The sequence below is a fragment of the Siniperca chuatsi genome, linkage group LG22 (assembly GCF_020085105.1).
Source record: "Siniperca chuatsi isolate FFG_IHB_CAS linkage group LG22, ASM2008510v1, whole genome shotgun sequence".
Lineage (NCBI taxonomy): Eukaryota > Metazoa > Chordata > Actinopteri > Centrarchiformes > Sinipercidae > Siniperca > Siniperca chuatsi.
In genome coordinates, this window is record NC_058063.1 from 18,498,297 (window position 1) to 18,517,767 (window position 19,471).

The window sequence follows — 19,471 nt, forward strand, 5'->3', positions numbered from 1 at the left end:
GAACCAAGGCTTTATGATCCATGAACTTTATGAGTCGCGGCTGAAGAAAAATAACAGCCTCCCTGGTAGCGCATGAGGCCTAGACAGGTTGACCTGCTCAACATTTAAAGTGTTAAAAATAGTCTAGAAAAATAATATTCTGCTTATGAAAGACAGCAGGGACCTGGATGGTGATATAACGTCTGAAATATCGGAGCAGGCAGAGTGTGTAAGACTGCCCGAGTGTCCATGAGCAAGACACTGAATTCCTACCTGAAACTGATTAATTTATATTTGTATTATTAGGGACTCTGCCTCTCTCTCTGTCCTTAATCTTACATTTTCTGAATATATCATGTGAACAGAGGCCAAGGGAAACAAAACTGACAGAATAAAGTTTTTCCAGGTATCAGTAGGGTGCGTAGTAGTATCAAATCCGCTTACTGAATTCAAATCTGTTTAAATCCCTCATTGGACACGTTTATGCCGAGGTTTTTAGCAAGTGTATAAATACTAGAAAGAAAGAAAAAAAAATACAACTTGCATTTTTCTAGTCAGATTACTTATTTTCAATTCATCTAGAGCTGAAAAAAAAATCAGAACTTGACAAAATCAGATATTTTCTCAACTTGGAACCAAATACAAAATGGAAATGGACATTAATTCACTGGATGAGGATCCAACACAAAGAAATAACAGACACAAAACACACATTTAGGTCAATGAAATAATTTAGTGGGACAAACGATTTTACATTAAGTTAATTTATGTCATGATTCTCTCTTTTTGTATTTTCTAGCCCTTCCACAGCAGTCAGGAAACACTTAAACCCTTCCATAAGGCATGACATGGTTTTTTGCAGCATTGTCATTATTATGTTTGTATGATTTTTGTATGAGAATATAACTGTTCATGTTGCCAATCGGAGAGGCCGTATGGCAAGACATTGCATAGTTCCCAGGCTGGAGTCTCACACGCATTACAAATCTGAAGAGTCTATATGACAAAAAGACATTTCTGGAGAATTCCCAGGCTGTCATGAAGTCTTTATGGAGTGTAAGTGTGTGTATATTAGAGCCTCTTCTCACACTGCTGTATGCTCTGCCCCTGGGCTACAGGAAACCTCATGGGTGGGGGTGGGTAGGTGACCGAGCACCCATCAGCCCAGCTCAGAATGCTCTGTCTGGGCTCGCTGTGACGGCCGGAGGGCAGGCACGGAGCTCCCCAAACCTCATAGGTGTAGCTGAGAAGCACGATGGTCAATGGAGGATGATGATTTTTGACTCCGATTTCTCACTTTTTTGGAGAGAGAGAAAGAAGGGAGAATCGAAAAAGCCAACAGGAGCAGATGTGAAATATTCCATTGACTTATTTCTCACATATATCTGTCCTCCGTCCTTCTGGGTCGAACATGAAATTGGGGCCAGCAGTGTCAGTAAGGATGAGTCATTGTTTCTGAGAGCTTTTTTTCCCTGTTTTTCAGTGGTGTAGTCTCTTTCGGAAAGCCAAAAACGCCTCCATTTTACAAAAAAAAAAAAAAGCTCTGTTGTTCTCTGATCACCTGTGCAAATGGAGCTCGACTTACTTGATTTTCTCTGAACAGCCTTTAAAAGTTGAAGAGGTAAAGGTGCATTTCGTTCGAGTGTACAAGCCGGTGTCTTCTTGTCCCCTGGTCTACAGAGGAGAGATGAAAGGATGACGAAGAGGAAGGTTGGAGGAATTTAGTTGAAGAGGATGGAGTCAGGGTCTCTGTTGGCTATCTGCGCCATGTGTTTCAGAATGTCTTTTTTAGTGATGATTCCCAGCAGCCTCCTAATGACACGGAGAGAGAGAGAGAGAGAGAAGAGAACAAAAAAAGTAATGGAAAAGCAGATTACTTCATGTCATACTTGGTTTGTTTCGTCATGGAAAGTCAAAGAAGTGACAAAAAGCAGAGACAACCACTGAGGCCTCCAGTCTTGATATCATGGCTAAGTTCAGTTTTATTACAGTCCCAGAGGGAAAGTGGCTCGCAGCAGGAGATCAGAGCAAAATGAAAACACAGAGTAAACAGAGTGAGGGAGGGAAAACAAAGGCTCTGATCACACTCAAGACAATTACAGTCGACACTTTAGTTCTAAATATGTTCAGGTTCAGATACTCGGGACAGTTAGAAACACGAATAAAAACTAAGTGACGTTAAGTCAAATCTAGTTCCTCCAGAGTTCATGTATATAGAGAAACAGGAGCTGACAAATGGTATTTGATTAGTTGCGCAACACTCCCAGAACATTTCATTCCACTTCAAAACAACGACAGTGTTGGCAGTTTATGGTTCACCATTGGGAGACACAGAGGGTAATAAGTTTGTAGACAGATGACAAATTCCAAGAAAGTGTTCATATTTCGACACAAAAGATGTGGGCAGAAGGAACAGTTTAGTTGTGCTGCCTTAAAGCAAGACTATGTAGCTTTTGAAGGATGAAATAACACATTCTTCCTTGTAAAACTAAATGTTGAATTCATGAGCAATAAAATAAATCCTCTCTCAATTCAACACACTCGGGGGTTTTACTGCTACAGCCTTACTTGGTCTCATATGGCCAGTAGCTTAGGGTGGCTAATGTTAGCAAACTTAGATTGAGTTTTGCTGTGTACGTGACATTACAGAAGTCAGTTTGTAACTTTATGACTCTTCCCTTGTTGAGCTACTGTAACACATACATTTGACCATTTACCATTGTCCTGTAACTGTCACTTGTGGCTACAGTGGCAGTTATTTAGCAAAAGTTACATGTTCCAAGTTAAAAACAAATGATCTGACAGGACTGATTCATTCATACATTTAAGCCTGCAAATGTGAGTTTCACCAGTGTGAATGGGATAACAAATATACGGAGTAAAAACACGAGACAAAAAAATAACCCCACACTTCAGAAATTTCAAGGCTGAGAGGATGTTTTTGTGGTTTCTGTCATAAAATGATGTGTCCTATTTCTGAGAAAAGTTCTTACAACAAGCCTGTTTTGCTAATTAAATTGCAACAAAATTGAAGCTGACAAAAGAAAAACTCAGGCGAGGAGTGTTTTTAAGCTCCACTAGATATGACTCCTGCCAATGAGGCAACCTTGAACTAAAGATACTAACTAAACTAAAGAGAGTCTGGGAAAATACCATTGTTGCCAGTAAGAGTGATGAAGTTAACAGTATCCATCTCACAAGACGACCGCAGAGATCTTGCGCTTCACAGTTCACAACGCCTCAAGGTCTTTTTTTTTCTGTTTTTTTTTTTGAGTGTGCCAATCTTCATTCCCAGACAAGGAGCGATTCACTGGCTCTAAAACCTCACGTTAAAACACAAATCCTGCCTGATGAAGCAGAGCAGACAACAACTTTCTTCAGCCATACTCAGTTCCTTCGTCCTTCTCGCCTGGAGCCCAAACCTTCCCCTTTCATGTGCCTCCTCTTGTTCCCATTTACCCTCTCTCCCATAAAGAATGCATGATTCCTCAAAAACTTTTTCCATTTTCTTGTCACACGTTGATCCACTTTGGTATAACCTCAGCCTTTCGATTATGGGCCAACAAGCAGCCCATCTGAAGCAAATATGTGCGAGCCCTGCAGAAGTCAATGAGTCTGTCAAGGGCCTTTCAACAGCTGTGTGCGATGTCAGAAGTCCCCATGGGCAAGGCAGTGAATGAACCTTAAATTGCTCATTCATAATAAGATGTTCTGGTGGCGAGCGGCAGCTAAATATTCGAGAAGTAAACATGTAGAGCCGAACTCAAGGGCACTTCTGAAGGTTCTGTTGACAGCGGCTGATGTTCATTTCTTCTCCAACGAGCCCAATTCACCTCTAGGCTACACACACTTTAAAGCTGCACTGGGAAACTTTACACATCAGCTCCAACTGGCAGAAGAGCAAAAAACTTTTAAAGAGCACGCCACGGATTTAACACATCAAGATTAGTTTGTTATATAATGTCTTCTCTGGCTCTGGGAGGGAGCTTGGTCAAGTCTGAATAAATAACCTTGATGATGTTATAGTGATGTCTTCAGGGGTTACCTTGGCTTGGACGCTACACATTTTTAACAAAAAGTCAACTGTAGGGGCTGGAGCATGGATGTATAAAGAGAACAGCGTCGGAGGCAGGGCCCTGTTCATTCCTATGAAAGTTGCTCAGTGGCGCATGAAGCCAAAAAAAAAGAAATTCGACTTCCCGGTATAAAATTACCCGGATCTTCCACATATGCTTCCGTATCATGTGGCCTACAGAGCAAGCAACCTAAAGACTCTGCCAGCGAAGCCGGCTAACTTCCGGTTTAGCCCTCCGCTAACTTGAATGGGGATAAAATAATTTAATCATGAAGTTCTTCTAGACTTTCCAAATGTTATTGGACCAAATGGATCAAATTCTGAAAGTGAAAAAGTCTAAAACATGTATCCACTGTTTTACAGCCTCTTCTTTTACAATGTAAGTCTATGGAAAAAACTATTTTTGTGGCAGTGTGCATCATGTGACGGACCCTGAAGTTGTAATTACACGGTTTGGCCACTATGTCAAATTGGCTTCAAAGCCCAGCGCACTTCATGGGGGTTTGGACTGGAGTCTAAAAGAGATAGACATTTAGCAGGCAGGAAGGGTTTAAATAAAGATGCTATCGAGTTGCATTATGGGAAGTGTAGGCACCAGTGTTTTTGGAACTTGAGCCATATTACGGACTAAAAGTCAGGATATTTTGGCCTCTGAAGCATCGACTTTGACCATTCATTTTTAATCTGCCTCTTGCAAGTCACCCAACTTTATGGAAATGCATGACTAAATTCACTGAATTCCCCTTTAACCTCAATACCCAGAAATCCTAACATTAAGTCACTTCACTGCACATAGAAGTTCACAATTACCAACCTGACTGCCCTGTGATTCTTTATACCAGAGGGGCAGAAGAAATTGACTTTCACAAGGTGAGTAAAACTGAGTCCACATACAATAAAAACACACTGGAGAAAAAAGATCAATCTAAATAAGTCCGTCTTGTTCTTGATTGTGCAGCTTGCATGCTGTACAATTAATCCCTTATCTTTCGATCTACTGACCATCCGAGCCCCAGAATTTAATTTGAATAAATAAGGTGGATATATGATGTCTGAATTTGTGGGGATGAGTTGTACGATGTCTTTGATTTAAGCTGCTTGTGTTGTGCAGTTGAAAAACTTGCCACAACAGTCTCTTCCCTCCTAACATTTCTTTTTCTATCAGTTTCTGTCCTCTTTTTTGTTTTTCCCTCTTGTTATTTCATTGCCTCAGTATTTATTTCCTCTCTCACCCCTATTCTGCAACAGCTCCATCTACATATCCATCCATGACAGCCCATTTCTCAATGGCTGCTTGGTCTAAGACTAAAAACAAAAAGGTAGTTAGACCATGACTAAAAACTCAACTAACTGCCACAGCTGAGGGTTTTCACTCCTGCTGGAAAATGAATACAGTGTGGGTCAGGAACAGAAAGTGACAAATAGAGACCGCAAGCTATATTGTTACATGTGAGTGGAAGCTACTATAAGCCTGTTTGACAGTGTTGGTAAAATATACCATTTCTGTACACTCATCAAAATATACATAATTCCACTCCCAAATCCCTGAGAGCTGTGTGTTTGAACATGTCAGATCTCCATCTAAACAACTGGAGTCTGTGTGTGTGTGTGTGTGTGCGCGCATGAGAGACAGCAAGGAAATGAAGTGGAAATATGAATAAAACACTGTTTAAGTTTATTCTCACTGGGAGTATCTTCTGTTCTGGTCTTTCTGAGTGTAATTCTCCAGACCAACATTGTCCTCTTGTCATTACAAAGACAGTTATAAGTCTGACAGATAACAGTATTATGTGTGAAATGTTGGTCCTGGTGGAGCTGGAAGTGGTTTTGTGGATGGAGACGATTTCAAACAAAGTGAAAAAGAAAGCTTTGGTAAAAATCTTTTACTGAGTAAACGCAGCAGCTTTAGTCTTAGTTTCTATCATTCTAAGTACACGTCTCTATATCCTGGCTGTGCAGGTATTAGTGCGTTTACTCATCCATAAGATGCATTTACATCACCATACTGTATTAACCTTTGCACAATCTGCAGCAATTTTTATAATCAATTAAGTTATTTTTCAAGCAAAAACACCAAAACTTTTCTGGCTGCAGCCACTCAAATGTGAAGATGTCCTGCTTGAGTTGGTATTGTATCATTGTAAACTGAATATCTTAATGTTAATTATCTGATAATGTCCCCTTCATTCCGGGAAATTAAAATGAGCAGTTTCCTCTATTTTCTGACATTTAAAAAGACAAAACAAACAACTGATTAGAAAGAAATAACCAATAATGAAAATTAGTGCTACCCGATAGATAGCTGTGTGTGCCCATGAGCCCCTAAAACATCCTCAAAAGAAATGTCTACAGTAATTAGGTCAGTGGCAGTGAAGAGATTTGGGTAAATACACCTGAAGAATTTTCTGTACTATCTCGCACTGCTCACCCCCTCCATTAACCATCTATGTCTTCCTCCCTAACTCCTCTGCCTCCTTGCTTTTTGTTTAACGCATGACATTGTCAGCAGAATGACCCTAACCCTCCACAAGCACAATTTCCTGAAGATTTAACTTTAATGTCAACAGGCATGTGAGTGTTGTCAGTTTGTGTATTCTCCCATTTATCAGTCCCTTCTTCTTTTCTTTTCTTGTACTTAATTTTAAGTGACAGCAAATGCTACAAATGCTCTTTCAGAGGACTTTCTACCTTAATAAAAATACATTTTAGTAGTAAATCCTGAATAGGTTTATCTTTTGGAGAATTTTTGGCACGCAAATGGTCAAAAAAGAATGAATATATATATATATATATATATATATATATATAAATAAATCAAGCCCTACGGTGTATTTATGTTTGTTCTCACCCGTTATGTGTAACCAGACACTGGCGTAGCCCCAGCTTCCTGAATATATCCACAGTGATGTCCATAGGTGTGTGGTCGGTGACCGTGAAGGGGCTCAGGTCCATGATGCCTCTGAGGCGGAGGGGTAGTGGAGCATCAGCAGCCTGAGCTGGAGCATGGTCTGTAAAGACCACCTGGGAAGCGCTGACGACGCCCTCCTGGCGCTTTCGGGCGTTGTCTGAAAGGAGTGGTGGTTAACATTTATTATTTAAAGTGAGTAAGATGTAAAAAAAAAAAAAAAAAAAGAAAGAAAGAAAGAAAGAAAGAAAACACTAATTACCATAACATTAGCAATATTTGTAGTTTTGAAGTAGGTTTTCGAACATTAAAAAGGTATCATTCCAACTCATACACAAGATTATATAATGTTATATGATATGTTTTAAGCCTTCAGCTGATGTTCTTTCCGATAGTGATGAACAGCAGGTATATTTTCATGTATACACAAACAGTTCTGACCTATTGATATGAGCAGGTCTCTTCTGAGTACAAATCCCACAAGCCTCTGGGACTCCTGAGAGACGACCACAGGGAAGCCACTGTAGTGAGTGCTTTCCACCAAGGCCTGGGGACAAATAGTGACACAATATGTTATGAGTAATATGGTACAACACTACAAATCCAAGTCCTTAGGAAAGAGACAGAATTTTTTCTTGACAGTTTCGGTTGTGATGATGCAATAAATAATACCTACAATCTGATGTACAAACTACAATAAATGCAAACATGCCCTCAAAAAAGTGAAAAAAACCTGACCCTTCAGGAGACCTTGAGACTAATTGCAGTTGTCACTTACCATGTTGATGTATGAAAAAGTTTAGTGTATAACATGGCCTCACTTTTTACAGTAAATGGAGGTAACACAGGTTTGTTTTCACAGGTGAATTTATCTGTATCCATATCTGCACATGTTTTGCTTTAATATAACCACATATGATTTTGCTTTTTCTGCTCTGCATTCCAGTGTGTTATGATCTACTGTTTGCTGCCATGTGTGTGTGCATGCGTACATACCTCCACCTCCCCTACAGTCATGCCCTCTTGTGTGAGCACAGCCAGTGCAGGGTCCGACCTCCTAGGCCTCATTACATCCACAGCCAGGCTGCTGTGCTCAAACTCCTCTTTCGGCTCCAGGAACGGGTATCCATTCAGCCTGATGTGAGCCTGCAGAACATCAGTAAATACCAAACGTAAAACCTAATGCACATTACCGCTCCTTTATATGAGTGTGTATGTTTTTAGCTGGAAAGGACCCAGAGGAATGGTATGTTATGTATTCACTGATGGCAAAAATACAAAACAAATAAGAGTTACAGCATGCAAAGAAAAATCTAACCTCATAGATTCCCTCTCTTCCGAAAGCATCTGCCACCCATTTGCTGGTCATGGTTGCAGCCATGAGGGGGACGATGTACTCAAGACCGCCAGTCAGCTCAAACATGATGACTACCAGCGACACCGTCATACGAGTCACTCCACCTGAAGGGAGAAGGAGGGGGGGTTAAAATACTCTCGAGCAAGGCATCTACAGGTGACTCATTTCTGAAGTCATTTCTGTTAAATTAATCATTGTCTGATTTATCTGAACTTTACATTAATACCAGTATTACTACAGTATGACAAGAGTGCACAGGGCTGGAAGTATTCGAACACACAAAGGGTAAATACTAGAGTTGTCATCCTGCTGCCATTTATAACCTAAGAGTGGAGTTTGACTGCATTTTGACATTTCTTTATCTGAAAGTTTGAGCTCTTTATTTTCATCTTTATATGGAAATGTTGTAGTTTAGGTCTGTGGTTCCACTCCGAATCCAATTAAAATCATCTTGCTTGGTTGCAAGTAGAAACCAAGGCTACACTTTTAACTTGATGCCAAAGCTCTCTGGCTTCTTTCCTCTAAACAACTAGCTTAAGTCAGCTGGACATGAGTGTGACTATATAAGACTGTGTCTTATATATACATTTTTGGGAGGATAAAAAACTAAAAAAGGTTCCCTTTGTTAGTTGCTCAGTACTTCAAAAATGCAAAAATGGAGATGATTAGATGCTCTCAAAATTGCTCCCTGATGCCGACTGTTTGCACAAAATACATTCATTACATTTCACATGTTTTTCGGCAAGAGAATGAAGATTACAAAGCAGATATTGTCCAATATCATCAAACAGTTATGGCTTATTTTCTTTTTCATGCAAAACAGTACACAGCAAAAGAAGCTAAAATGTCAACAGCCTATCAAAATCTTTTAATTTATTTTGGCCATGACCAAAACTTTTTTGAGACTGGCAGAGAAACAAACTCACCAGTCGCAGCTGAAGTTTACCGGTTTCTCAAAAAAGTTAATAGGAATTTGCTTTGGTGAGCTCGCATAAAACAAAAACCTCAGAAAATCCCATACATTAACTACACTGAAACATAAAACAAGTGGTAGACATTTCTGCAAGGCCTTCCCTGTGAGCATCTATTAAAGACCACAGCCAATAATAAAACCCGGGGATGTTATCAGCACCACAATCCAACTATATTACAGTGTCTTGAGGACAAGAGCAATAATAGCACATTTGTAATTTAGGAGTTAAGGACGCAAACAGCCTCTGGGTAATGATGTTGTTGCACTTTGACAGCCTTTTTGAAAGCACTTCTGAAGAAATTACAAATAGAGAGACAAATTAGTAAAGTGTAGTAGTACAATCTTTTGCTTTGCTAAATCAGACGAGATCTACTCATTGCTGGAACTGATTCTTGGCTTCTTGCATTAAATGCTACTTTACGAGGGCTAGCACAGAATGTACTAAAAATCGTAAAATGTAACTAGCAGTAAAAAGTAATTAGTAACATATTTCAGAAACAAAGAATTCTCTCTCTAAACTTTGTCCCAGATCTACTAGACAAATGAATCTGGGCTGTTATCCTGAATGCTCTGAGTAGTTGAAACCCTCTCCTCATGGTAAGAATTTAGTACTCATCTGTTTTTATACAAAATCCTTCCCGAGTGTGATGAAGCACACCAGCTATCTGTTTTCTGCACTACGTTTACTTAGGCTTTGACAAAGGAACTTGAATGTAAAAGGCAGTAAAAGCAAACACTTCATCATAATCATCCTTTAACACATAATATGAAACAGCAACAGTTAATATGGGAAAAAATCTGTTTGAGTTAGCATGTTGTAGTACTTAATTTAACCAGCCTTTATTATCATTTGTTTCTAATGTGTCATTTTAAGCAGTCGCAAAAACTCAACTAATTTCTGTTGATTTGCTTTGGAACCAAGATCAAATATTCTACCATCAGTGACAGCTTTTTTCTCTTTTCACTTTAGGGACTCATAACCACTGTGAAATCTCCTTCAATCCATCCATTTTACACCGCTTATCTGGGTCTGGGTTGCAGTGGAAACAAACGGAGTGCAGCAGTCCAGACGGCCTTCTCCCAACCCACATCCAGCTGCTCTCTAGGCATCCCGACACATTCCCAAATCAGACAGAATATGTAATCTTAATCCCTCTGGCATGTTTCCAGTTGTCCGTGCTCAGAATACCACTATAGGTTGGCAGGTGCAAAACATCCTAATCAAATGCCCAAACAACCACCTGGTTCCTTTTATCTATTCCAGGCAGCAAGTGAAATTTAGGCCGCAAATCAAGAGCTTCACCTTCAGGCTCAGCTCCATCTTCACCTCGACAGTCCAACGAAATGTACTACACAGATCTGTCTGTTGATCTCATGCTCCATTTTACCCGCACTCATGTTCAAGACTGCATTTTCTTTATGGGACAGCACCTATCTTCAAATCAAGCACCAACCCCAAGTGCTTACTGCGACACATGTCTCACCTAAACATGCGGCAGCTCCAACCATAGCGTAGAGCCCCGGAGTGATGCAGTCTGCTCCTGGTGAGCACCACCCTTTAAAAATTAACCAGTCGTGGTTGTAGTAGGCCAGCTGCTCCATGCCGACACCCAGCAGTCTGCCAGCTATGGCTCCAACTGCCATACTGGGGATGAAGAGACCAGAGGGAACCTGGATGGACAAATGGAGGAGAGGAGAAAACAACAAGATGGAGATGAAGTATTAGCCAGTGCTGCTTAGCAAATTCATTTGTTTTAGTGACACAGTAAAATACTCTTCTCTTGATAGTTAATAATAGCTGAGGTACAGGTAAGATATAAGGAGTTTTATTGATTCTCACAAGGTGATTGGGTCACTGCAAAACAGGACACAAAGTATTGAAGATCAAGAGGCATGAGTGTATTTGTGAAATTGATTCTAACACTGAAAAGGTGCCAAATTGTATGCTTTTTAGGGACGGAATTAATTTTCAATTAAAACAGTAGAAAAGACAAGAAAGAAAATGTAGTTCCTGTTCTTTTCAGGCTCTTAGACTGTGTGCCAAACCATTAACTCATGTCTTTAGTCCACAGAACACTTTAATACTTAATGTCCCCCTATTTAGTATTTATAAGCAGTATATAAAAATGTAATAAATAATTTATAGCACAATATAATGTAGTTGTACACAGATATAAGTACATGTTTAAGTGTTTATTAATGTACAGAATTTGTCAGCAATTATAACTTATCCTATAAAGACACAGTCTATATTATTACAACTGTGTTTTACTATATTATCATTCATTATCTGTTTTTACACCAGCCTCCACTTATGGATGCCCACAAGAGGTGGCTGTACAACTACATTATAGTGTGTTATAAAGCACTTATTAAATGTTTATATACTGCTTATAAATGCTAAATAGGATACTTCAAATAAAGTGTTGCCAGTATGAAAAATAACTTCACTGTCTGACTGAATAATCTGTTATTGAATCAAAAATGCACCCAAACGTTTGCCTTCTTTGAAGATGTGCTGTATGGGTGCGACACTCTGCGCTCGCAGTTGAGTTTTTTTCCATACATCAACATAACGTTATTAACGCCACACAACAATCGATTTTTGGAATCTATGGAATTACTTTTTCCCCACCCCTATTGTTCTTTCATCATCCTTGAGAAGTAATTCACTTAGTACAAAGACAAACACATCCTCATCATGTCGAGTAATTGGACAGACAGGATTCTCTTTAATAATTATGCTAAAATCATTGCCCATACTCAGCCAAATGAAGTGCACCGTCACTCAGTTTAACGCTTCTGTAATAAAACGACATCACCTTGTCTAGAGAACAATCTATCTTAATCAACATGTGAACCCCACAGTCAGTACTCTTTTTTCTTTTCTTTTCTTTTTACCAGATCCTCCAGTGAGCCACATGATAGTGAGTCATGCTGCTGTGACTCAGCATATAAACCATGCAAAAAGGCTCCAGAGGTTCAATTACACTTCATCAGAACAGCAAAATGGGCCAGATGAGCAATTTTAGTGAATGAAAGTGTGACGCGTGATCAAAATCTGGTTCCAGACTTATTAGAGACAGCTGTCCTTGTGACATTTTCACACGCAATGTTACACAGAGTTCACAGAGAACAGTGCATTAATAAGAAAAAGAAAAGAAAAGCAGCATCAGCCAAAAATGCCTTGTCGATAACAGAGTTCAAAGGAGAGTGGTGATAACTGTTCATAACAAGTTTGTACAGCAGTGACTGCAGGAGTGTATTTCACACACACCTTGTAATGTTTGTGTGTCTGTCTGTGTGTGTGTGTGTATGGACAAACCTTCATGCCAAAGGTAATCACAGTGATCATCATCTTGAAGATTAAGGCCAGGGCCAACTGCCACAGAGCGGTGTATAGGCCTTTTCCTGCCGGCCGGTCAGCCAGGCTGTTACCTACACCTGTTTCTGATGTGTTGGCTGGCTGGAAAGTATGTGTGGGGAGTACAGTAGGAGCGAAAGACACACAGAGAGAAGATAGAAAGAGACAAAAAAGCAATATGAAAAGGAATTGAAGACAGGCACAGGGAGCCAGACAGAGAAACAAATAAACAAAAAAAAAACAAAAAGCATTTGAAATTACTTAACAGGGTAAAACCAGTAGTTTCCACTATTGAAGTAATGATCTATAATGTGACCATTCCCACTCAGGTGGTCTAAAGCTCTAGGTTTGCTTACTTTGTGGGAATAAAAATAACAAACCACAAAAACTTGAATTATTTTCTCTCCACACAAACATATCTATGTTCTCCTTTCCCCCACACGCATACAGATTCAACCTCTACACACAAACAAAGACGCCGACAGCTAACCTGCTTGTAGCCGCAGAGCTGAGAGGAGTCAAGCAGAGAGCAGTCATTGAACAGCTCGGAGATGAGCTCAGCTCCACTCATCCTGGTGTAGCTGTTTGGGTATGCGACCACAGCGGTCAAAGCTGCAACCACCAGCACCTCAATGACAGGGTAGTGACCGAGACGAGTAGATTTACCTTTTAGAGAGACAGAAACGGGTTAATAGGTGTACTGGGGATATAAACAAAGGAGGAGAGTTTCATTTAAATCAATAAAAACTAATTATTTAAGTGTGTGCATCTGTTTGCACACACATTCCCAATAACTTCACTACTCACGTCTCCTGCACCAGGCAATGTTGGCCTTGATGAACAGCGCCCCCCAGAGGCCACCGAATATTCCCAGCAGGATGAAGGGGGCCAGCTCCACCAGGTGCCACGGGGCATGAAACTCCACGTAGAACAGCACCAGGCGGCTGTTTCCAAACGGGTTGATGGAGCGCAGAGTGAAGGCTGCTACCAGGGCGGCAAAGAATGAACGCCACAGGGTCTTCAGAGGGAAATAATAACTCACCTGAAGGAAAAAGAGAGACGGAGAAAAGGAAAGGAGAGAACTTTGAACTAACAGATCACAGAGATTGTGTGTTAGTAAAGAGAAAGCCGTTTTTTTATTTTCTTTGTGTGTGAATGATAATGAAATAAAACAACACATCTGAATATTTACCTCATGAATAATACAAAAATAAAATAGAAACAATAATAATAATAATAAAAATAATAGGTAATTATATCAAGGGAAGAAGTAGCTCAGCAAAGTGCCATAAAAAGCTATCAGTACTATTTACAAAGGGCTAGAGAGTAAAATGTGTGAAACTGTGGATAGGAATTGTAGTTTATAACATTAATAGTTCTATTAATTATTTTGATCACATTATCTTGCAATAAAAACAAAACTTTGGATCATCTATTAAGCACAACTGTACAATGCTACTGAGCATCACTTCATCCCCAAATAAATCAACAATTACTACTTAGTCTTTTTGTTTTGAGCTTTGAGAAGCAGCACTCTGATTTTTTTGGCTCAAAACTGCCCTCTGAGGTGGTGAAAAAGTATTCAATATCCTCAATACAAAAACCTCCTCAGGGTGTTTTGTTGAAGATGGATTATAAAGCTGCCGAGACACATTTATTACTACTATTACTATTATTGCAAAACACTTTTTCATGGTTTATTATGTCCCAGTTAGGTGCCAGTGCTGTGCTGTTCTCAGCATAGAGTCACGTGTTCAAGAGAAATTAAACAAGAAGTTGAAAGAAATTAAAAAACAATTCACATTAGTTTGGTTATCTGGTACTTATAAGATAACTGGCACTTGCAGTATTGTGCAATATGATTCTCTTTGATTGTGCTTTGCATGATTCACTGTAATGAAATCAACTTTGCTTAAAGTGTTATATAGTTGTAGTAGATTTTAGGTCTTATATTGCATCACATATCTGATGTTGTCTGACATCAGCCTAAATAGATGCAGACAGGGGATTACCAGACAAAAGACAGATTGGTTAATCAGCAGGAAAGTCAATAAATAACTGTTGTCACCTCCTCCAGGCTGAACAGGACTCCGCCTATGGGAGCACCAAAGGCCACAGACACACCCACTGCTGCTGCCGCCGATAACACCTGCATGCAAGAAAAACAAACAGCTGAATTAAATTCAGTTGTATTACAGCACAACTGAGATGTTAAATAAAGATACAATTCTGATACGAATCTATGAAAAGGAGTTGACTATTTAATTTCTGCCTGTGAAATATAAAAAACATAAAATTTTAAATCCTCTCTGTGGAAGTCTGATTTAAAATACGTCTGTTACAGAAACATTTCAGTATATATTTTATATATACTTACACACTATCTCCTCTTACTATTGTTTTTGTTGTTTTTTTGTTTTGTTTTTTATTTCTTGCATTGTTGTAATACTATATATATTTATATTGTTAAATGTGTTTTCCATGACTGGAAAATTGGTCAACTGTTTTCCAGGTTTTCCAGGACGCGTGGAAACCCTGTAATATATTCAAAGACTGAGAGACTACAATAGCCTGTTTGGTTCAATATATATTATTCTTAACTTCTCCATTCAAAGTAAGCAAGTATTTTACACCCAGCTTTCAGAGCCCATTAGTAGTTGCACATCTGTTGTTGGTGAATTTGTAACCACATGGAGCTTATCTCAACACTTTCATTCACAGAAGACTCGCAAAACAATAAGATGTTGTTTGTTTTTAAACAGATGGAGTATCTCTCCTGCTGAACTGTCCAAAAGTAGGACACTGAATCCTTCACTAGCAATAAAATCCCTCAATATTTATCACTGCACCCCAAACTGCCTCAGAGCCTACCTCTCGCCGCTTGGCCTCATTCTTGCGGTACTTGGTGAACAGATGACACAATATATTAGCGCAGCAGCAGGCTACGTGAACCAGAGGGCCCTCCTTCCCTAAACTGAGCCCAGAGGAGACGGCTAAAACCAGGGTGATGGTCTTGATGATCAGGGTCCACTTCCCCAGGTAGCCGCGGATGATGAACCCACTAAGGATGGTTTTAATCTGAGCGAGACAGAGAGAGAAAGAAACAGTGAGTGTGTTTGTACGGGCATGGATTAGTTTGTGTGTGTGAGATGATCAGGATGTGTTTGTTTATGCTAGGAAGGAATCAGTTTAGATATGAGTGTGTGAGCGTATAACAGAGAAGCTAAGAGTGTAAACACTTATGGAAGGGAAGGAGAGAAAATGAAGTTTGGAGATATTTTTCTTTCAAATAAGTGGTTAATCTTGTGTGCGTGGGCCTGTTGACCACTGTCTGACCTTTTAGCAACAAAAACTTTAGGAGAACTTCATTTGAGAGCAGGAGCGAGAGAGAAAGAGTTTATGTATGCAGGGAAGAGATGTGTTTGTGTGTTTTTTTCTGTATATATTAAATGGGTGAGTCAGATTTGATATGTTTGTGCTCAGTTAGGTTTTCCACTTATATTTCCAGAGTGTAAGTAAATCTTCACCTCACTTTTCACTTCCTTAGAAATAAAGAGTGAAAGAACAGAGACGAAGAGAAAGTAAACACTGATGGCAGGATAGCAGAGAGGATAGAGGGAGACCAGTCTCGATTTCATGTTTAGTTTTGCTCAGTTTAAAAAGGTGAGGTATATTGATAAATTCCCACCAGCAACCAAATGTCATCTTTTATATTATTTTCATTTGGATGTAAATAAATCAATGTAAATGGATGCTGTAAGAAATAACTAAGGGATAGTAGGGAAAAGGGGCTGATCGACAAAATGTTTATTAATATTAAATAAAGCTAAAAGGGGGAAAATGCACAGATTTGAGAGACTTGCATACAACTAAGTTGGAGCAACATTAATGTCTTAACACTGCACTGAGTAAAACCAAACATCTCCAAATGGTTTATACCTGTGGCTATTCTTGTGGCTTTTATTCAAGGACATTAAAAAAAAGAAAAAAAGAATAAAACCCTGCAAGAATAATTACGTTATTATGTGCGGCTAGAAATCCTGTTCACCATCCTGTTGAGATCCTGTCCATCAATAAATATTCATTACTAAAGCAAACAATGTCATCAATGAAGAATTAAATATAAAATGAAAAGGAAATTTAATTTTTTTTTTTAAATTTATGCATAAGAAATGGTCTATAGGCTGATTAATATGTCGAATGATGAAGAAATAAGTGAAAAGGCATTAAACACCTTGATGCTGCTTTTTAAATACATTTTGATTTTGAGTGCAGTTTTACCTCTGGTATTCCTGAGCCACATGCGTACGGAGCGAAGGCCCTGACCAGCGTGACGGCCAGGAAAGAGAAGAGTAAAGCCCAGAAGATGTACATCAGGTAGTTCACTATGTATGCAAACGCACCCTGCAGGGACACACATATATAAAATAGGTAGAAACATTATTTCTTAGTTAATAACAAGATAAAGAACCTTTAAGTTTCAAATTATATTTATAAAAGCTGCATTTCATTCATTTAGCGTCCTGGCTCAGCTGTGGTGTTATCTTGTGTCATGACAGCTTACAACCAGGAGATGGAACCAAAGCACCGCTACAACTACTGTTAGTGCATGAAATCTTGCTAGCCTGTGAAGAGTGCAACTGGCCCTCATGTATACACAACAACTCTCTTCAAGCACTGACAACAAGTTAGTTTTTAGAAAATAGTGAGACACAATAAAACAGGCAGTAACTCACAATTTATTTTTTTCATAGTTGTGAATGAAGTACAAAAAAACTAAATTAGATGGGGGCAGGAACTTTGTATTTATTAGCCCAACTTTCACTCTGCAAACAGGCTTGAGAAAGCTTGGATACTATATGTAAATGTCAGGGCTGTAACTGTGCAGGAGACCATTTTCACTCTGGATTGGTTTTCCAGCACTGCAGCAAAGTTTTGTCATGTTCTCTTACCTCTGATGTCCCCGTTATGAGCTCACCCCAGCTCTGCCACTGTGGACACCGGTCCCTCTCCTGAAACGTTGTCTCATTGGACGTCCAGCAGCAGTGCTCGTGGTTGAACCAGAAGCCAATAAGACACACCCCATCCTTCATGTCTGTCAGCCAGTGGGCTGCGATGTCGATGCCGCCGGCTAGAGCACCTGGGTGAGAGAAGGATGAATGAATGTGGTGAGCATGTTTTCACTCTATCCAAGCACTGCAGAAGCTTATTTTATAGGTTAAGTCTGCCTCTGTGGTTGAAGGTGTGTTAATGTGTGCCAAGCAAACATCCATCATCAAATGTCACATACGTCCTTGTGTTCTGTGCAGTGTCTAAACTTAACTTTTTGGCTCGCCAGGTGAACAAAAAGAGTATTACCTGCCAGCATAGCCAACATATTCATAATATTCATTTTCTTTAGAAATATGTCATCCTGCCTATTTTCAGTGCAATGTCAGTGCTATTTTTTAGCTGTACACCTGCTGTCTGTGCCCCCAATGGGAACTAACTATCAGCTGACACAGAAACAAGAGGAAAGGTATGAACAGGTATAGGCACTGCCATTTTGTGTTTAAGAAGCCATTTAAGTAGATATTATTTATAAAGATTACTATCTTACCTAAATACTGTTTTCTGTACTGTCTACAGAACACTGTATACTACAGTGTGACCTGTTTCCATTCTCAAATTCTACTTGCATTTGGAGTTAGTGCTGATTTGAAGTATCGGGTGTCTGATTGTTACATAAACTGCACACCAGGTATAAACAACACACCGATAGAGGCCTGTGTTTCGATATGGTTTAGCTGTATTGTTTCATGCCATTGTGATAGTGTAATTTTGTCACCACACATAAGGTCTACAGGGAACATCAGTGCAACCAACTGTGCTGTAATTTTTTCACTTAGCGAAAGCGATATCTAGCTGTGCACATAGTTTGGGTTTTATGTCTTGTGACTTTCAGATATCTGCTGCTGAAACTTGCGACCCCCACTACAAATGAGGAATTTGGTTTGAGGTGTCTAAAGAATAAAAAAAATGCCTTTAGTAAACTCTATAGCGGAAACAATGCCCCAGTTTCTCACATTAAAACGACACGCTTTACTGTCAAGTTGATTATTTTACATTAAACAAAATTAGTTCAGACCGTAGCTTAAAGAAACATAGCGCATTACCTGACATGAGTCCCACCAGCAGCATAAGCAGCCATCCAGAGAAGGCATCACTGACGCTGTGCAGCAGAGCCACAGTCGACTGTCTGCTCTTATTGGTGATCTGGATGGACACAGAGATGGGGAGATCGATTTTAGAAAGTGATGACGATCATCATTATATTGTTTGTTTCATCATATTACTTTACATATGGTATCAGTGATACTATATAATTACGTTGCTGCTTCGGTGCTAAAACAGAAGCCACTGTGTTATTTTGCTCAGGTGATTTTGCACATGATTACATTTATGTACACTGATCTCAGGTAATGTACTTTTATTTTGTACACATTCTTTAACTTTTGTCTGTTTTTTGTGGTGCTTTGAATTTCACCCTGGAGATCATAAAGTGTTAACTTATCTTACACTGGCTGTAAAAAACGGGACCAGTTTAAAATCAATGAACTATGTAGAAAAACCACCACCACTTCAGCAGCTAGTACATAACCTCAATCCTCCATTTTCAATGTGTGAATCTGTGGAGCTATAAATATAAACTCTAAGCAGGGTGTGAAGACCAAGATGCTATACATGGGGGTTGTTTTCTGTTAGAGTGACCACAAACTGGAGTTTCCCTTGCCATATATCCTACCATAAGAATTTAACTGTGTGCCGATTATAGCTCT

The 19,471-nt window shown here is 39.4% G+C and overlaps 1 protein-coding gene across 5 annotated transcripts in view; it reads right to left on the reverse strand.

Annotated features, from left to right (window-relative positions):
- Positions 1-692: 692 nt before the first annotated feature.
- clcn5b (chloride channel, voltage-sensitive 5b) overlaps positions 693-19,471 on the reverse strand; it is a 32,309-nt gene continuing 13,530 nt past the window's right edge. For all 5 annotated transcript variants that reach the window (XM_044184747.1, XM_044184748.1, XM_044184746.1 and 2 more), the window contains 14 exons: positions 18,809-18,908; positions 17,606-17,793; positions 16,935-17,057; positions 15,525-15,731; positions 14,722-14,802; positions 13,461-13,695; positions 13,144-13,319; positions 12,615-12,755; positions 10,774-10,960; positions 8,278-8,420; positions 7,956-8,105; positions 7,401-7,506; positions 6,903-7,119; positions 693-1,791 (listed from right to left, as the gene is read on the reverse strand). In XM_044184747.1, coding sequence (XP_044040682.1) covers positions 1,701-1,791; positions 6,903-7,119; positions 7,401-7,506; positions 7,956-8,105; positions 8,278-8,420; positions 10,774-10,960; positions 12,615-12,755; positions 13,144-13,319; positions 13,461-13,695; positions 14,722-14,802; positions 15,525-15,731; positions 16,935-17,057; positions 17,606-17,793; positions 18,809-18,908 — 2,145 coding nt within the window. In that variant the 3' untranslated portion in view covers positions 693-1,700. The remainder of the gene's footprint in view (positions 1,792-6,902; positions 7,120-7,400; positions 7,507-7,955; positions 8,106-8,277; positions 8,421-10,773; positions 10,961-12,614; positions 12,756-13,143; positions 13,320-13,460; positions 13,696-14,721; positions 14,803-15,524; positions 15,732-16,934; positions 17,058-17,605; positions 17,794-18,808; positions 18,909-19,471) is intronic.